Source organism: Pithys albifrons, chromosome 5 (assembly GCF_047495875.1).
Source record: "Pithys albifrons albifrons isolate INPA30051 chromosome 5, PitAlb_v1, whole genome shotgun sequence".
Taxonomy (NCBI): Eukaryota; Metazoa; Chordata; class Aves; order Passeriformes; family Thamnophilidae; genus Pithys; species Pithys albifrons.
This window is the reverse complement of record NC_092462.1, coordinates 61,432,506-61,453,626: the sequence shown is the minus strand read 5'-3', so window position 1 is coordinate 61,453,626 and position 21,121 is coordinate 61,432,506. Positions and strand designations below refer to the sequence as shown.

General features: G+C 34.6%; 1 protein-coding gene across 2 annotated transcripts in view; it reads right to left on the bottom strand.

Moving 5' to 3' along the window:
• Window positions 1-1,501: 1,501 nt before the first annotated feature.
• The window catches only part of RAB28 (RAB28, member RAS oncogene family), a 62,207-nt gene continuing 42,587 nt past the window's right edge, over window positions 1,502-21,121 (bottom strand). Inside the window, exons 5-8 of one of the 2 annotated variants that reach the window (XM_071556788.1) lie at window positions 11,961-12,064; window positions 9,099-9,176; window positions 2,765-2,865; window positions 1,771-1,850 (exon numbers count right to left, since the gene is read on the bottom strand). In XM_071556788.1, coding sequence (XP_071412889.1) covers window positions 2,770-2,865; window positions 9,099-9,176; window positions 11,961-12,064 — 278 coding nt within the window. In that variant the 3' untranslated portion in view covers window positions 1,771-1,850; window positions 2,765-2,769. Of the gene's footprint in view, window positions 1,851-2,764; window positions 2,866-9,098; window positions 9,177-11,960; window positions 12,065-21,121 lie in introns of both variants that reach the window. The other variant, XM_071556789.1, reaches the window with a different exon arrangement.

Genomic DNA, 21,121 nt, shown 5'->3' with positions numbered 1-21,121 from the left:
CTAGACAAAGATAGCTCCAGCCATCTGCCTGAGTCAAGTTGTCCTCACCTCCTCAGAGAAGGGGCAGTTCCTGCCAATATCTGAACATACAGGCAGAATTCAGGGCACAAACACACTAGGAAATCTGAGGGCTCAAAAAAACTTTCCACTTGCTTTGGAGGTCATAAACTTGTAAACTTACCAACTACTTTACAAAATCTCTTTGAAGAGAAGTTCTCATCTGGTGGTAGTGGAAGGGACTTCACTTTACAGTTGCATTTAACTATATGGTAAAGCTATGCAGTGGGACACAAACTCCATGGGACAGGAGCAAGAACAGACTATAACCCCAGAATAATTAATTTACTGCAAATTTACACCTACCTTAGTGTAGAATAATTTCTCAATATCTTAGCTTCTTTCTTAGTATTCCTCACATCTGAATAATAAAATATTACACACTAAGTCGCATCATGGCACTATAAAACTATGTGGGGCAAGCTAACAAATAGCACTCTTTTGCCATCTGCAATCTTTTTTAACAGAGTTAAAATAAGTCAACTATTTTATTAAACTACTAATTGTTTCATTGTTCCAACTATTAAGCACTTACTTGAACAGTTTAATAGGAACATTCATTTGAAGAATCTCATCATTTTCACTTGTGATACACAACCTTCCTTCACAGTTGCATTAATTTTCTGAATCTCAAAATGTTTTTTTGTAGTTATGAGAAAGCACATTCTAGAGTTTAAAGAGGAAAATATTTCCAGTTTGGAATTGAGATGGCTTAATTTTTTTCTTTCACTCCTTAGCTTTCTGTTCAGATGTGCCAGCAGAGAACTGCATGCCTAAGAGACTGCCAGAAAAGTGACAGAGAAGTGTGAAGATCACAGAGCAGACAGCTTTTTTTTTGTCATTTACTCTGAATTAGAAAGAAAAGAGTACCAGGCAAAGTCATTCCATTAGTTAGTTAAAGTGACCAATCCTAATCGATCTATCAACAGTTTCTAATGCATGTTGAATATATCACTCAACATTTAACGACCAAACTGTTGACTGAGATTCATCCATATTCATAAAGACATATAAGCCCATCTATTACTGCAAGAAGTAATGCTGATGTAGTAATAAAAAGACACAAAACCACTAGCATTTTTTAGAGCATCCATGGATACAACTACAGGATTTTATAAAAGTAACTATTTTTATAATAACAGTTTTATTTCAAGCAGTGTTTCTCACTGGATACAATTTATACATTTTGTGCTAAGGATATATATTAACAGAACACTTTAGAAATTATCTCTGGATAAAATATATTACATGATTAAAATTATTCCAGCAATAGTTTTGCCAAGTTACATTTTGCTGAGTGTTGCTTTAGATCAACAAAGAAAACATTTTTAAAAATGCTTTGGCAAAATACCCTTCCATCGTGATGACTTTAAAAGCATTTTGAATGCAGGGCTTCATCCATTTTTATTCTGGTATCAGTCAAATAGAGAGGAGGAAACATATAAACAGTTATACCACTATACAGTTTTATTTAAATATAATTTAAAATATTATATACCTTAATTTTTCAAAATGTGTGGTCTCACATTTGGGTTTCAGACCGTGAAAAAACTGCCCGATGCTTCTTAATGGACAATCGTGCAACACATTTTTGAAACCTCTAATTGCATTGTTGCACTGGTCAGAGTTAAAGTTCCTGGTAATCCCAGAGCCTGTGTCAAGGCAGGAGGACTGCAAAGGTATCAAACCAGAGAAGATGGTCACTGAACTGCACACATGGAGCTTCTAGGAGGATTAACGGTCCTTGTCACCGGCTCCTGACTGTAGTTGACAATATCTGCCTTCACCACTCTCTGTCACAAAAGAAAACACAGTAACAATCAGAAAATACAATCTGTCTGCTGGAAAAGCATTTAACAGATGTTTTTCTACAAAACATGATGAGAAAAGTAACAGACAAAACAGGTTTGTGCTAACCTTACAAAAGTCTTATCAGGTGCCAATTCTAATTATCAGTTTATCCATACTATGCAAAATCAAGTGCCTTGGTAAGTTTTCAGAACACTACAAATGTAACACGACTTTTTTGCTAAATGAGTAAATACAGTTCTACTTCCAGGAAAATTGTTTTGTATAAAGATAATAAAACAGTATTTGTTTGCAAGATTTTGCCATTCATTCTTTAAGAATAACTGCCAAAATTGTAATTGAAAATTGTACTTAAGTTTTTCTTTTCATCTTTACTCCAAGCACTTCACCAAAAAAAAAATGGAGACAGAATTCAAAGAAAATTTCAAATACAGCCCTATTTCACTAAAACCTTCGATAAGCATATGAGCTAAAGACTAAATTAACATAAAAAGAAGTTCTGCAAGCCACAAATATTTATTTTCCAATACAGATCCAATGGATATTACCCATTCTATTTACAAAGCAGTTGATAAGACTGATGGTCTCTCCCATCTGAGGAGAAAGAAATGACATTGCAATTTCTGTCCATCTCCATATGAGACAGCTATGTAATACTTTGAAGGTACAGCACTGAATACAGTAATATGAAGTATTTCAAAGTTTCTACAAACCATCTGGTTATTAGAAACACTATGTAATTAATTGTACGCAGAGTTCCCAATTAATATATTGAGTAGTACAGGCGCTTACTTATACAAAATGTAATTTTCCAATAGAACTTACTGTAACACTTGTTACTTTATATAACAACAACTCAGTTTATAAAAAAAAGGCCACCCAAGTTTTCCACCAATACCTGAACTACTGCATTGAGCAGACTTTGCTCTGGCAGTTGGAAGTGTTGTGATGTTGGTTATCTTCTTCAGGATATTTCACTAGTTCTGCCCTGACAACATGCTGTTAACCATGTATCAACATGATGGATAGAGGGCAAGGAGAAGAATGTAGAAAGAAAAGAGAAGGAAAACAATGGAGAGATTAATCAGAAGCTGAAAAGAATGAATTAATAACATAAGATTACGCAGATGCAAAATAAATGTATTTTCTGGCCTTAGGCTGATATAAGAGCAACGTCTGGCTGAAAGCAGCTCCAGGGCTGCTTCTTGAGCTTCTCTGAGGACATGCCCTTTCAACGCACCAAAGTGAAAGGTTCATGCAATCAACAAAAGTGTATCAAAGGAGAAGGGACAGAATGAAAAGACAGGCAAATTCAGTGGGAGGAAAGATGACAATGGCCTATTCCTGCTTTAAGTCTAAGATACTTAAATGTTACATTATCAGCTTGTAACAAGTGTAGTAGCCATATGCAAGCACCTTTTGAAGTAATTTAGCTATCACATTATACTTAAAACATATAATCCAAACCAGAGGCATAAATTAACAACTTCACATCGAAATGCTGGAAGCTTTTATTTTTTCTTTCCTTGATATAAAAAGAAAAGGTTCTCATTTTTCCCCTTAAAGAGAAACAAATCTGTTAACAGCTTTTTCATTATTAACAGAGTGTTCATGCAAAGAAAAGCAAAATTCATGGAACAATTTCAGCAAAGAAGCAGAGGAGGTACGCCTGCTATGAAAGATACAGTAAAACAGTTTAATGTTTTTTTCCTAACTTATTCAACTTTCATGGAATGTATCTTCAAGGTTAAAATGAATGAATAAATGAATAGATACTATTATTTTAAAGGAAACAACGGATAAACTAGATTATATGAATATATAAACAGTATATATGAAAGATTATCTCTGTAAATAAAATCTTTATGTCAAACAAGCAACAGTAATTGAATTGGCTGGTAAGGGACCTGGATTTATTAGCTGCTGAAGTACTCTTCTTGAATTTAATTGATCACATTCATATTATCTTATCTTGTGGACAACATTCATGATTTACTGGACTCCTGTCCTGATGTTATCAAGGGAAAGGTTGCCAAATCCCATGTAAGGCAGTAAGTAGGAGTTTTAGCATTAAACAGCATTATCTGACCTCACACGACCTGTTTTCCTCATACCAATCTTTTGACTAGAGCTCAGGGGGGAAAAAAAAAGAAAAAAAAAGTCTTGCAATCAGTAGGCAATTAATTGTTCCTCAAATCACTGGTCTAAATCCCATCCTGTAAACACAGGCAGGTTAGTGACCCATGCTTAGACACACTGTAGCAAGAAACTGACTATCATAAATGACTTGGATTTCCCAAAGGAATTTCATCCAAATAAGGCTAAAAAAATACCACTACAACATCTCTTATTAACTTCATGGTAATTAAAAACTTGGGCCTCTTTGCATCAGTTTCTATGTCAGGCATATCATTGCCATGGTTCAAATCACTGTCAATAATGAGAAATAACCCTTCTTGGTGCAGGTGCTCTGTACGTCAGGTCTGACTTATCTGCCAAAGGTTTTATTGTACAAAGCTGGCGCACACACACTACTTTGCTGAACTGGCATTTAGCTAGACAGAAAACTACACATCACTTACAAAAATGCTAGCTCTTGCCAATACCAAGGAACAAAGCTGTACCCCATGCAGCTTTTACACTATGGTTGAAAGTAAAAAATACAGAAAGAAAAACATTTGATTAGTAAAGGAGCTATTTCCTCAAATTTCATCAGACCCTTGCAATTTAAGAGAGTATTTTGGAGACTGAAAATAAGTCAGAATCTGCAATTTTCTTACTTTGGAACTTTTCCATTTCAAAAAACATGCTCTGCTTTCCAGTCACGCATAAAGAGTAATGTAGTTCTTTGTTTCACCACAGTTTTGTCCAAATAAAGGTTTGATTAACAGTCATCTCAGCATGTTAACAGACAAGGTTTAGTAGCTCTAGCTGAGATAGTTTAAAAACTTACCACCCCCAAATGTCTGTCCTATTGCTGTGCTGGAGATCATTGCTGCCAAAGGAGAGCTGGTGGAATGTAACATGTACTTGCACTTCATCCGCTTCAGCACAAAGTCTGGCAGCTTCACTTTAAAACAACTTTCAGCAGCAGTTTAAGCTAAACTAAACTAAGCTGCTCAACTTCACCCTGATGTGGCCAAAGCACACGATCACCTTCCATTTTCTGATTCTGCTGGGGGAGCAATACATTCCAGCAAAAGGGCAGCAGCAAATAGCTTGGGTTGCATTAATATCTTAAACTGCTGCAGCTGCTTTCTAAAACAATGCAGCAGTTCTAAGGCTTGTTCTTGCAGATAATTAACAGATGTTATGATGCTAATTTGAGAGGGACCAAGAACCCCATCCGCTTTCCACAAGAGCTTCTGCAGTTCTGCCAGTCATCGAAGTTCAAAAGTCATAAGCTAAACTCCACAAATTCATACAAGTTAAAATAATGTGCTTGGGATTCCTATTTGTTATTTCTATCCACCTATGAGTCACGTCTCAGACCTCCCTAGTGACTGTGACAATTATAATTGATTCTAAATATAATAATAATGATCTTCAGGCAGAAAATCAAGAGTGCTAGAAAAAATTTATAAAGCATATCCTCAATACTAGACAATAAAAAAAACGTAATTCACATAAAGCATTTGACTGTTGGCATTTTATATAAATTCAGTATTCCATCTTATACTTTGTTACCACCTAGTTTGAATGAACATATGCCCACGTCCTCTGACGAACACATTCAAGCAGCAACCTTCTCAGTTTACAAAATGAGGAAATCTCACATTACAAAAAATATGGAAAATTCAAATATATAATCCAGCATGTAAGTAGGCACATTTGTAAAAGCTACAATGTCTTTTGCTCTTTACTTAAAGATTAAATCCAAATAAACAATTGCATACTTTAAGGATTTGTCAGACTAGGTATTCGTAATTGATATTTATCACATTTATTTAACATCCATCTATCTACCTATCTACTTTTATAGTCCGGTAGCTAGAGTATTCAGTGCCTAAAAATTTTAAGGAATACTGCTATGTAACTGTTCCACAATTTAAGGAAGTCCTGTGCCCATTGTATAGATGGAATAGGGAAAAAACCCACCACCACTACACTAAGGGACCTGTAACTGTCATATATGAGTCTGTGGTAAACCAAAAATCTATAATGGCAGCATCCTAACACCACCTCCTTCCAGCCAAGAGACCAGCTCCATGCTGTTGGGAAACAGCATCTGCACATTACTTCAATTAGGCTTTTCTAATGCAGACTAATGACTTTCTCTCAAGAAATGTCTTTCTAGTCATTTCCAGGATATGAAGGTTAAAGTTTTCCTTTGCCAGTTCTATGTAGAGATTTTCCCTTTTCTATCTTAAGAAGTGATGTGGGTAGTTGGTTCCATATAACAATGAGCCTTAAAACAGAGCTAACAGACACTGCAATACCATTCCCATTGGTTTCTAACTTAAATGGGGGAAATCTTTACCAGCCCCTCAAAATAACACTCTCAAAGAAAGCAAACATTTTAATGGTAACAAAGAGCTATTGCTTGTTTGGAGCACATTGAAATTATGCTCAATTAACAGAACTTTGCAAGTCAGGCAGCTGCTTTCCAGCTCTCAGTCTTTAGCTACATGCACAATGTTTCATCACATGGGGACTTCTGCTGCATCTGAAAGGGAACAGCGACATTCCTTTTCTGTCCAAATCTATTTACTGGCTTTGCATCTTTGTTGTTTGTTGGAGGGAGAGGTTTGGGGTGATTTTTTTTGTTTTTAATTGTTGTTGTTCTTAGGTTTTCAGGGATATTTTTACATTTTTTTTATTATTAGAGCCTGGATTCACATTAAAAGTAATGTGAGCCACAGTGAGTATTTAATTTCTGCATATTAACTATTTATAGGTTATTGCTAATGCAACTTGTGTAAAGTTAACTTTGATCCACATATTGCATATGCCATTGATCTGCTCAACAAAGTTAAAAATTAATTACAATAGTAAGGTACAAGGAAGCCTACTTAAAGCTGGTATCAATTTGACATAGAAAGTTATGTACTCTTCAGTCAGGGCAATATGGAGTTCTTACTTTAAAAATAACCTAAAAATAGACACGTTCTTTAGAAAACTACAACTTTCTCTATAACCCCTTTTATCATATCCTCCTTTATATTTAAGGTATTTGCATACCTTTCTATACAATCTTACACCCGAGTTATGGAACACAGCACACACAGCATACAGGTCTAAGGTTGACCTTCCAGTGTTAACTAAATGACAAAAGAAAAATTAAAGAACTTTAAGTTTTCAGTTATTTGTATGCAAATAATCACAGAACTCAGAACAACAGATGGATGGTACCTTAGCAATACCAGATCATTGAAAGGACACACTCAATATTTCTCAACCTATAAATTACAGCTTTTTGAATCTATTTTGCTTGTTGAGTATGCTCTGTAAGTATATTTTACAATTTTACTGTTTGCAATACAGTTCTCTAGTCAACCACTTCCACACAGATTGTAAACAGTGCTGTGGCAAAACACTTTCAGAAATTACATATTTATTGTATATTTCAAAAAGCAGGATACCAAGCTGCATATAAGAAATGCCTTGCCTTTTATTTTAAATAAACTTGTTGACTTAATTTTGTGGTACTTGTTTAATACTGGTAGTAACTAGCAGTTCCAGGATATTACACCATTAAAACAGCAACCTCTTGGTTCAATAAGTAAATTTAAATAATTTTAATCTCAAATATCACTATGCAGGGTTGCCTCTGTAATATAATCTTTTTTTGAGGTTTCTGAAAGTGAGTTCGTAGAAAAACTTTTTGGTTTAAACCTATGCACACAGTCTTACTGGCAGAAAAGATATTTTTAGAAGAAAGATCTAGGAAGAAGAAAGTGGCAAAGGAAAAGGGATTATATAAGAAAACCTCTTCCTTGTTTCTCATTTGAACAATCAACACATTTTTATCTCCTAAATTTCACTGACAAAAACAAAGTGACTTCCAACTGGTAGACAGTTAAGCAAGTGTTCACATTTTAATTGATATGGCTACAATTCAAATTTTTTTAAATAGCAAAAACATCTTTTCCCAGTTAATTTATATGGTGCTAAACCAATGCTCTCATTAGGGCCATTTTGCATATAGCAACTACTGAACAGCACGAACTGCAACAAAGCTCTGCTACAGTTTGGAGCAGGACATGCAGCACGTTTTCCATGTGTTTACAGTGGAATCCCTCCCTTCACATGCCTGTCTAACACTAACCAATGTAAAAAATGGGGGACAACCTTCCTGATGACCTTCCCGTGTATCGCTGGGAAACATTCTCCCCTTTCTCAGTCCTTTTCCACAGAGGCAATGGCAGAAACCCCCTAAGATAACACTCATAATGCAAAGAACAAAACACAAGAGCAGAACTTGTGCAACTCCTTTAAGGGGAGATTATTTGGGAGTGTACAGTGAGAAACATCATTGCAGATGTCAGGGAGCCATAACAGCTCCCCAAAAGTATGACTCCAAGGTCTGCCTGCTGTTGAGAATGGGTATACTGAATCAGAATTAGATTCTTTCTTCATTCACACATCCAAATAAAAAGGGAAACAGTGACCTGAAAAAGCCAGTAGTCCTTCCCCATGGCAGACAGTCACTACTGAAGTCCTGTATTACACAGGCACACAGTGAAGACTAAGATTAACCAAAGAAAGGATTTAACATAGTTAATTCCTGACTGACAAATAAAAAATTTTGCTATATGACTGCAATGAATATTGCTTTAGAACATTTCCACTCACAGAAGCTTATGCCTTCTGATACTTAAATTTGTAGTGTTCTAAAATGAAATCTGTTTTTAAATATGTATAGAATTAAAGAAGAACAATTGTCATTAAAACTGCATCCAACATGAATGTACAGACTTTAATATATATATATAAGAATATCTTTGATGTGACCTGTATATGCGTACATATAGAAACTCAAGTTCTATTTTTAAAGAAACATTCCTAAAAATCAAGTTTTTTCTTAATTTTTTGAACACCTTTTTTCTTATTTCAGCAAGTTTATCATGATGGATAAGAAAGGACTTACTTTTAAAAAGTTGTTGCGAAATTAGGTAAGTATCTTCAGAACAACACATGATTGATTTCAAGGACAGTTATTAATCTGCAATGAGTTTATCTTTAATAGTAAATAAAATACTGAGAAAAACCAAGTATTTGTGGAAAATCACCTGTGATTGTTCCAATTCTGCTTTGTTTAATTTGATGCCGAGTATGTCAGCAGCAATTCTCTGAAAACACAGGAAGACCTATGGAAAAAAATAAATTGCATTTAAATGATTAGAAACAGACATCCTTGAGGCTCTTTCACATATATCAAACTATTCTTGAACTGTAAACAATGAGATATACAAAATTATGACTTGTGCAAAGCAGATCTGAAAATAACCTCATCTGGTACTTTCAATTTTGTTTAAAAATTTGAGAAAATAACTCAACAATGGTACAAGGAATGAACAGTATGCTGGATTGTTAAGCAACACTTCTACTCTGCCTCCAGAGACCTAAGTTTAAACAAGCTTTTACACAACCCAACTCTCAAATACTACTCTCAGTGCTATAAAATATGAATAAGGGTATTCACTAATGTGTAGCACAAAAATATTATTACTAGTGTGTTGTGCAAGAGAGAAGTAGGTTTCTGAAATTGAGAACAACAAAACTGTGCATCAACATCACCAAAATCTCTACTATGCACATTTGAAAAAAACAGCAATATGAAAGAATTCTGAAGAGCCTTACAAAGCATTATATTCTGGACAGAAGGATCTAGAACAAACAAGATGTCAGACAGCCTGCAGCAGCAGCCTGACAGAGTTAGACTCTGGACATGGTTTAGCACATAATACTGGGTGGCAATGCTATCCCTAAATAACTCCTTTAATTCATCTCAGTCCAGTCCACCTATCTTACTGTTTAGGCAACTGCATTTTAAATGAGATTAAAGAACACAACAGATGTTCAAGAAGTGCATCTTAAGCTTGCACTGCTGCTGAACACTTATTGTCAAGCTACATGTTGTATTTTATCTCTAGGGCTGTTTGCCTGAGCTCACGATCTAAATTACTAACATAACTACATTGGTTTTCATCATGCCACCCCCAAAAGGTAAGGCCTGTGTACGTGCTATCAGTAATTTCCAAATTTTTAGAGAAAATTCAGAAAAATACCATGCACACAATCTCTCCTTATACCTGAGATGGAAAGAAGTAAGAAATGAATGGTACAACCAACAAACTGTGGTAGCTTCCAAAAGTATTGCTCCTTCTCTGAACTACATGGTCAAGTCCTGGTCTGTTCTACAAATATCCACACAACAAGGGAAATACTGAACAGACACTCTGGGGTCCAGAGACCTACTTTAACCTACACCAAGGTCTCAGGTGTTGAGCTACATTACCTGCCCTGAAAGCACTTTGTCCACAAATAATCAGACTCAAGTTCAGTGCTTTAGTTACACCATTTGACAGCCAGTAAGACAGTTAGCTATACTAAATCTTTCATGAAAAATTTTCTACCCAGAGGAGACTTTCAGATTTTTATATGTACATAAAATCATTGTTTGCAAACAAGTCTGTTGGAAAGATCTGAGGTAAACAAGACAAATAATTTATCTTTTAACTGAGGAAGACTCCTCTAGTTTATATTAACATTAGCAAGGGACAGCCACTTCGTAAATCACTGTCTAGGATAAATTCAAATTTATATTGAAACTACATTTACATTGAAACTAAAAATGAGCTACTGTAAACTACTTCTTTTGTTAGTAGATATTTAGGCAGAGATTTCTGATTAATGCTTTCTAGGTATGTTGATTTACTTTTGTTTTTAAACAGTAAGTTATGAAAAGTATATTAAGCATATATAGTGGAATGCTGCTGTAATTCATGAATCAGAAGGATGTAATAAAGATTCCTTCATAATTTGTAATGATATGCCAACATTTTAAAATTAACTGATTTTTCTTCTTGTTAACAAATCTCACATAAATGTCTCCTTGAGAGAAGAACACATTTTATCAGATGCACATTTCATTGAGTGAAGTATTACAAACTTCTTCTTTCATTTCTAGCACTAAAAGCCTATGTTTCCATATTTTAAACAAAAACTTATGCCAAAGATTTAACACAAACTATAAAGAGAAGAAGAACTCACTGCATTTATAACAGCAGTATTGTTAGACTTTACAGAAAAACTATTATCTTATAAAATTAGGCACTCCACTGCAGAAGTTTAATCAAAGACCTTAAAACAACAAGTGATTACATTTGTGTTATAGAACTATACTTCCATGTAATCGAATACAGTCTTACTGTTCAATAACATAAAGTAAATTTTGTTGTCAACAGTAATATTATGGAGACAGATACAGGACTGTTTAATGGAAATGACAAACACATTAGGCAAGTGACAGAAATCAAGCAAAACAATACAATATGATTTGACTGATAGTGTCAGCTGAAAAGGAGCATTTTCTTTCATAAGTGTCCAACTAAAACAAATAACCCAGTTAGCTCAGAGTCAAAAGACTGTTCAAAAATGCACTCTGCAAAGCATCTGGTACAAGTGCCAGAATGTTCAAATTTCAATGGACCTGCAGAGGGAGTGCTTCTCATGGCTCAGGACTCATATTAAAAACTTTGACTGCAATAGGGTCTTGTCACATTATTTAGCAATTGCTGGAAGTTTCTGTATTGATGGTCTATAGGTGGGACTCTACCTGGAATGAAGGCATATATTCAACCACAGGCTGATAGAAAACAGAGATTTTGCTGGCCTTGGTTCTCACGCTGAGGTATAAGCTAGACCACTTCCATTACAATCTGTACCTCAAACTGAAAATCAGAAAGGAAGCCACTGTACTTTAATAACAATAACATACACTCATAAAATATCTATTTTTTATTCAACTAGGGAAGCAAAAAAGGACTTGGAGCAGCTCAATTTCTCAAAGGTTTGTTTGTGAAGTATAATAAAACTGCTGCATCTCAGAAAAAAATACAGACATCTACAAGTTTGTTTTTCTTACTTACAGAATCTCCTGTCTTGGCTGACACAAAATGGCTACTGAAACTGTTTTCCTGACAAAATCGCTGGTGCTTGTCAGCTTTCACTGTGCGCATATGCTCCAAGTCAACTAAAAATAAGTTGAAGAAAGGAGAAATTATTACACTGGAGCCCATTCAGTCACCTGTCTTAGAAATTATTAATGGAAACACATCAGATGTAGTACTTTTCTTTACAGGTTTATGCAAATTCAAGTTTCTTTTTATAATAATTTGCCAAAATAAAAGTAATGAATGACATTAATTTTATTTGCAAAACTAAAATTAAACCACAATTAAAATTGCATGGTCAAATGCAACAAATTCGCATCTCAAAAAAAGGACAAATTTATTTCAGGATACACTAAGACAATTTATAATAACTTTACTGCTAACTACATACAAAAACGAGACAGAACTAAATATTGTATATTCCATTTGCAAGCACAAAGCATATTGAGGATTCCAGTGTAACCTAAAGACTTTTACAAAATAAAGCTCACAGAGCACATCTGAATCAACATATTTTTCTTAAGGAAAAAATGTAAATTAGTTATAAAGAATTTTATTGCAGAACATGGCAAAGCAAAAAAAAATCACTATCATGAAAAAATTAACTAAGTAGAAACAGTGATGCTTAGTTACTTATATATGAAGATTTCAATTGCACAAAGGTATGGTTCAGAAAATTATAAAAAGTAAAATGCACATTTCAAGATGCACATGTATTTTCATTTTTATCATTTTACAATCACTGGAAACAGAGAAAAGCTTCCAAACAGTATTTTATGTTGAAAAGCACCGGATACTTCTAAAACCTCATGGAACTCAAGCCTTGCACAGAATTTATTGTGTAAATTCCAGCTTCTCCAAATCTGATCCTAAGGTAATTGGAAACTATATTGAACAGTTTCTCTCTTTTTATTGCATTACAGTTTCTGTAAGAGTGTTGACCCAATGCAGTCAAATTATAAGGCAAATATATTCAGAAGGATTTAAGGACAACCAGGCTCTTTGAGTCAATACAGGAAAAAAAACTTCAACTGATTTCCTGAGGAAGGGACCCAACTGACTTGTAAAAACTTGTAAATTTGCAAATCTAGTAAGCCTGTATAATAGTGTCATTTGATTATCAGCTGAAAAGAATGCTCTCCTACTACATAAAAGGCTTTATTTTTAAATGATATTGAAGGTCTTTAATTAGTAGGCTCTGGAGATTTTCTCTCAGAGATTTTTCATCTAACAGGGAATTCCTGCACCCCATTTATACTGCTTACCTTGGTTAATGTGGAGTTTTTGCCACATATTACTGTTCCTTGCACATCAGTAAGGCCTTGTTCATTAGAACAGGCCTAAAATCATCCAGTTACCACAGGTATTAATTTGAAAAGGACTAAAATACTAAGCTATTAACACTAATGCTTGTAGTATAGTTTTTCCATAATACTAAATGTCAACTATATAATATGTTTTCATTTAAAAAAGAGGAAGAACAAATACATTTACTAAAATAAAACAAAAAGTCAATAACAATTTTGTTAAAAACTTGTGCAGTCACTTTTTTCTCCAAAAAATAACTACCACCACAGAGACTCTTCTGAAATGCTTTCAAGAATAAAATAGAGCATACTGCTTAATACATTTCATTATTACCTATTATTTTTATGCTTCACATATTAGCTTTAATTGCAGCTTCGAAAACACAAGTGAGATTACTCTTTTGGGGAAAATAAATATATGTTTTCTTTATTTTTATTTCATGAGCTTTTAAAAGAACTTAAACACAATCTCTAGATTTCACTCACTGTATTTCTTTGACTATACTTGAACTCAAAACACCTACACACAATTAACATAAAAATAAATAAATAGATAGCATTTACATTACATTCCTCTAAAACACCCTGACATGCTTACATAGCTCCATAAAGACAAGCTCACAATGTACAATCTCTCTCAAACTCTCTTTCCCAGAAAAGAATGAATAGAGAGTGGAAAAACAAAACAGCGGGCTACAAGGTTGACAAATTTTCGGGAAGAAAATGCCACTGTCATATTGCAAATTGTATCCTCAAATGCTTCTTATCTTCTATGAAGAAATATCAAGAATAATGTATGGTTAGTGAAGCATATACTTTACCACAGCAGAGAAATTAAAGCACAAAATTGTAGAAACTAACAGACTAAAAGTGAAAAATCAGCATTTCTGAATTCTGTGTACTTCTCAGTCCTTCTCCTCACTTACAAGTATTTCACCTTATGCCTCCTGAACTTCAGGCTGTGACCTGTGCAGTCACTGTTATGTCAGGTGACTGTCCATTGCCCATTCCCAGCCCACAGAAACGCAAGGTAATTCAAGTCACCTTAACTCTTGCTGAAAAATGGCACCGTTTTAGTGTAAGAGTTTCAGTTGTTAATAAAAACTCTACAAAACTGCAGTTTGCAGTCAGTGAAAGACAATGATCCCAACCCCAATTCCTTTGCACTGCCCACAGGCCAAGAGCACAGTCGCAGAGTTACTGAAGGCCAGCTAAAAGACAGTGAATAGTTATTACCCTCCAGTCCTTTTTTAATGCATATCTGACATTGGTCAACTCAACAAGCAGAATTCTTAGCACACTGGGAGATAAGTCTGCTCTTAGTTATACATCCCAGCAAAAAGACTTTCAGGAGAGCTTTGGAGGAGAAAAATTATTTTCTAAAAGAGATGTTTATAAGGAATGAAGGAATTTTATAGAAAGAGAACTAAGAGCTGGCCAATGTGGACTCATATGATGAGCCAATTAACAGCAGGAATAGGTATCTTGGGATGAAGGATGATAAAAGAATACACTTAAACCATGAAAAGTTGAAAGGCAAAGACAATTAAATTTTGGGTAGAAAGAAAGTGAGTAAGATACATAAATACAGTTTGATTTTACAAACCAGAAAATGATCTTGCAGAATATGCTAAATGACTAGATAACATATCATTGGCCAAGAAAAAGGAATTTACTGAAATTATGATACAAAATGAGAACATTTTAACTGTGGCAATGGCTATGATAGGCCATTTTTAACAAAGGTCTCAAAGAAAGAATCTGCAAGATTTGGCCACACATCAAACACAAACATTTAGAGAAAGGCCCCAAGAGAAGTTTACGTGCCAGATGGTACAGTCATCCTCCTCATCTGAAGGGAATGAGAAAGAAGACAACAGCAGGGCAAAATTAATAGCTTCATTTTTACCAAGTAGAATATAAACTGATAGCTAGAGATTCACAATGGGATGTATAAAGGAGACTAAAGCTAGCAAGATAAATTGCTGTTCCATAACTAACAGATCTACACACATCTGTATGTACAGGTATCCCATAAAGATACCAGCACAACAAAAATAGATTAGAAAATTCAGGAACTCAGACACAACTTTCACTAAGCCAAAAAGATCCAAGTGAAAATCACCCCTCGAAGATTAAGCCAGCATAGATCAGTGTCTGCTGTAGAAAAAGCATAAGGCTTACTAAAATACTTGCTTCTCAAGAATTCCAGAGTTCAATTTTTGATTTATAGGTGAGATTAAACAGAGATCTAGTGAGGTGAAAAAAGGAAACACAATCTAGGAGAGAAGTATGGAACTCTCACAGAAATCCCAAGAATTCCCCCTTTAAGGCATTCCCGAAGATGTCCTGAAGATTTCTGTGAAGAAAACCAACTCTATCCCAGCCAAAACCAGCACAGTGAAAAAAACAAACAAACAAAACAGCAGGTAAGAACAACATTGCAGAATTTAGGTAAGGAAAAAGATGTAAACACCGTCATGGCCACCTTTGTGGAGAGCAAGTGACATTTCAAAGACAAAACAGTCATTTAAAGTTAGAACCAGAGAGACTTGATTAGGTTACATCTTCAGGTAATTTATACAAACATTTTCACTACCCTTCAAATCGCTACCATACACCAGAGCAAACATTTGAGACAGCATAAATTGTTCTTCAAAGACAAAACTCCATATGAATTTACTTGAGGAATTAAGAGTAAGTCACTGAAATTTTAGTTTATTGGGCAGTAGCAAGGGAATAAATAAAAGTGCTAGATAAAACACAGTGGGTGCTTTACAATCTGCCCACACCCAGCCATTCAGCAGCAATTCAGTCTTGATTGGATAGTTCTGCCGCTTTTGACTTAAGAGTCTGAAACCACTAACAGTAAATAAATTGATGTCAAATTTTTTCCCTTATGCTATTTAGATATATGCATCATTCCGTAAGATAAAAAATGGCCTGCAATGAGTCACATAGCACCATGTGTAGGAACCATCATTCCCATTCCACTACACCATATCTATGTGGAAAATCATTAGTCAAGCAGCTAAAATACTACTTTAACTCACCTGCTTTACTGAAATGAGTTAGAACAAATATAATTAGCTCACCAGAGTTTGCTTCAAGGAATAAAATGTGATATCAAATTCCAGAACTGTATTGTCTTAACATTAAGGCAATAACAAGATACTTGTAACAACTCATACAAACACCCAGCCAGTAAGCATTTTGAAATATGCATCTTCAGTTAGAAGAATGATCAATGTTCTGGTTTCATAATCTTTCAAAATTATATAAGCAAATAACTGCATACACTCTAAAAAGACAACAGAGCATCATTTTTGAAGAATGTAAAAGCTGCTACTCATTCTATTTATCTCCCTTTCCCACAGGACTGCCAGTCTCTTCTTTCATAACATCACTTGAGAAAAACTCCATGTAAAACTACGGGGTGTTTTTTAAGTGGAAAAACATCCATTTTGCATGAATCTTCCTTTCAGGTAATTCTAGAAGAAACAGAAATAGGTAACATGTACAGGTACTCCCAAGCAGCTGAGAAAACAGTGCCAGTGCTTGTTGAGAATGGCACGAACAGCTGAGTGCCACACATAATGCCTGTGAAGCAAGTCGGACTGTTTAACAGTTTCTTGGCATTTCTCCTGGGTAGTGAGACTGCACTTGCAAACTGCAATCTGTTTCCAGTGGTTATTCCAGTGATAACCAAACTAACCACTTTCTAAACCATGTGTATGAAAAGAAGCACAAAAGAAGCAGATCAGAGTTTCAGTACCCAAATCTGATCATCTTTCAGTTCCAGACCTTGAATTGTAATAACTGCAAAGGATTCTGTTGCAAAGGGCAGTTCTGTTTAAGATGGACTTTTTTTATTGATAACAGTATTTTCCATTAAAACTGGTATTAATACATAACAAATGAATACGTACAAAAACTCTAGTTTTTTTAGTTATCTTACATAATATAGCTATTTTGTATTTCAATATAATTAAGAGTAGTTTTAAATTTACAAGTAAACATCTTTATTCACCTATGGTACCACACAAAAATATATTCTTTTATAGTATGCTGTGAAAAATGAAATATAAATCTTTCTGCAAAGTATTTGCAGCTGTGCACACAAGGTATACAATTACATAATGTTTAAATAATGAGCTATCACGATTAGCCCACACAGACATGACAAGTAAAATGCTCTAATAATTTATTAATTTGATTTACATGTGCTTAAAATTATGTACACATTTTCTCTTCTGAAAATACTCCAGGGTCATAAAAAAGAGGGCTGTATATGTATATGAAAATGCCTTTTTCATCCTATTTTTTGGTATAATTTCAGACTGATTTCTTAAGAACAAACCTAGCTTGAGCACTGGAAGACCTAACTGACTGAAGACAATACTGTTTTACAGCATTATCCTCATGTAGTATATGCTGCTAAACAAGTGCAGTCAAACTCCAGAGTGTGAAGGTTCTGCTTCTCCCATGCATATGCCAAAGTCCATGAAAAAGGGAACAAAAGGGATTTCTTCAAGAAGTGCCAAATCCCTGCTATTCTAAAGAATAAATCAGAAATCCAGCTGAACACAGAGCAGCACTCTAGCCAACAGGATTTACTCCCCAGCTTATCAGACTTCTGTGCCATAGCATGTCAGCAGAGAATAGCTTAGCAGGTCCCACTGCTCTGGCCAGTTCCTTCCCCTCTCAGGCCTCTTCTACCATAAGCAGTATTACCCAGTTTTAAACCTAGTTTTACCATCAATCCAAAGAAAAAAATTTTAAAAAAAGAAAAAAAAAGGCAAGAAAAAAAATCTTTCTAGTTTTTCCATTCCCTAGTTTAGTAGTAACCTATTACTTTCCCATGAAAAGATGGAGTTATTTCATTATGTCTTAGTTTTTAAAGAGTATTTCAATAGGTTACTTAGAACTTCAAGCAAGTGCACTTTCAGTTCCTATTTAGACACAGAGGTCCTTTCTGTGTAAATAAAAAATAATATGTAATCTCTGGTGGTATTAATTATTATTATCCAATATAATAAGAGTAACCAGATTTATACATTAATAACAATAAATTAATTTGCCAATTAATTGAACTGGGTCTGCAGCACTATCAGACTTTGTGAATTAGCTGCTTTGGGAAAATCTATTTTGATTTGGTACTTCAAATTACTACAGCACACATTCTCGAATGTTCAATCCCCAGTCTGAGTGCAAACTGCAGCTTTTCGTAGTTAATTTTTTGTTAATATTTTCAATCTTTTTCTCATACTGAAATTGTATAACTGCCCAGAAAAGAAAACTCTTTCATGGAAGTCCTGAAAACTATGGTACTACTCTGACTTAAGGAAGCTCAAACTGAAATATAAATATAGTTCCAGTACAGATTTTCTTAGTAATTTTTTTAGGTTATCAAGAAAACATCTAGAGTGTTGATCTGGTTAGACTCATGTCAGACAAACTACATGTCACATTAACTACCTCCAGGAAGTTATTCCAAACACAAAATAAACTGTTTATGCCGCTTCTCAGATAGATAGCATGACAGAGTGTTATTAATTGAAGACAGATGAAATACATTAATTTGATTGCAAGCATGTGTTTACTTTCTCACTGTCATGTACACTCTAGTGCTGATGCTATGAGGACATAGTAACAAATCAAATGTTGTATTAGAAGACTTGCTAAGGCAGAATAATAGCTGGTGCTGCACTTTAATACTTAAAAAACTACACTTAACATTTCCAGCTACAACAGGAAATTACTGGTTTCAGAAAGAAAAAAAAATGATAGCTTAAAAACTCAAGGCATTTACACAAAACATTGTAACACTTCCTCCTCTAAAAAAAATTAAGAATTATCAGCAAATATGCTTCTCAATTACTAAAGAAAAATACAGCTTTCTAAATGCCAAATCTATGATCTGAGCTACTTCTAAAAGACAAATTCCTACAGATTCAAAACATGAAAATGTATGCTTAATAAGGGAAAGGAAAGGTGAACAATTTCTAAGTCTCTGTTTAAAAACAGAAAGACATCTTGCCTGTGAATGAGGTTTGCCTGGTTTTTTGCACATCTCTCTTACAGGCCTTCATTTATTTCTACAAATCTTATATGGAAGTCTCTTCTCAAAAAATTGACATACAAATACACATCTGCCATGAGCTTCCTGGAATTAGGATATTTCACACAATAAAATCACATTGATGACACTGACAGTTTGTTCTAACACAGGAAATAATAAGAAAGAATGACAAGTTCTCTGATTTGCATGATCTCTGATTTATGAAAGTAGCTGTAGTTGTTATATCAAGTTTTTTACTTTATACCTTATTTATAAAAATACCCCATATAAAATGAGACTTTCAAATAATTTTAAACCATAAACAATTACAGAATTTTTGATAAAGGTATAAAACACAGTAGCTCTTGTACATCTCAGGTTAATGAAGTTCACACTTCCAAGATTTAAAATAGATTTCAACAGAAACCAAGAAAAGCAGCCAGAAGCAAATACCTCCATCTCAGCACACCAAGTGCAGCTGACTAAAGAGGACACTGTGACAGGATTCTTACCTGATAACAAGCACATTTAATGTCTGGTGGATGGCAGGTCATTTTTAAGATGATGTTGACCTTTGTAAATACAAACAGCAAGCATCTTTTCATACAAGAGTAAAATTTCTTATGAAGAAAAAAACCTTTACACATAAGTTTCTTTTCAAGACTAGGGTGATAGATGACTGGCTTACACAGCTTGAAGAGACAGTTAAAGAGAAAATAAGAATAATTTTTTCAAAGCTGGACATTTCTCATTTTCATTTCTTAAAAAATCCTTGGCAGAAATTCTTGCAACCATTTTTCGTTTGACTGAACAGAATAAGACTATCTTGACAGCTGGAATCTGATCCTTCTGATAGGTACCTATACCCCTTATCTCTAACCCTAATGCTGATGTTTTTGGAAACATTTATTCAGAAGAGATTATATTATTAAACCGATACAAAATTGAGTCACTTCAGATATTGTTTTAATATTAAAATATAATTGAAGTAACTTTTTTTTCTTTTTAAAAGGGTATCATAAGGCCACAGAAAGCAAGAGAGGTGGATGAAAAGCATGTGTTGACTGTCTTCTCCCCGCCCTGCAACTCAAGTAACTAAGTAGGCTGAAGATCTATCAAGGCAGCAGAGAGTGGCACAGCAGACATATGGCCAACTCCAAGTGCAATAATTTGGGCACAAGGAGTTTAGATGTGGCACACAGACCTCTGTGCAGATGATTCTACCACATATCTCTGTTTACTGTCTGCAGCATACAGAGCTAAACAAATATGCCCTTAGGCTAAGTTTAACAAATCAAGTGGGATTGTGAATGAAAGAACACGAAACACTTCTGTGCATTCTGGTACAAAGAATGAACAGTCCGGCTTCAGCAAATTAATGCCACTTTCTCAAAAGCATCATCTCACAGGACTTTCATGTTCTCTAATTTCACATCTTTGGTTAATTAGTTTTTACTTTCCATAGAGAAACACACCTCTAAGATTACAAGCTTCTCCTGGAAAAGAAGAGTTCATTCACTGCTGCTTTTTATCCAGTCAATCATTTTCTTACATGGCTCCAGTGCCAGTTTATAACCCCTTCGCAATTAGTAAGAGATCATTTGCTGACTAGTTTGGTTCCCAGTAAATTAGGCAAATACCATTCTTATTTTTAAAAACAGAAAATGAAACATGTATGAAAAGATAAATTTAATGCCTTGCTAAGATCACAAGAACCATCTTCTTTCACATTTGTGTTCAGGCTTCCTAATCTTTGTGCCAATGAGAAA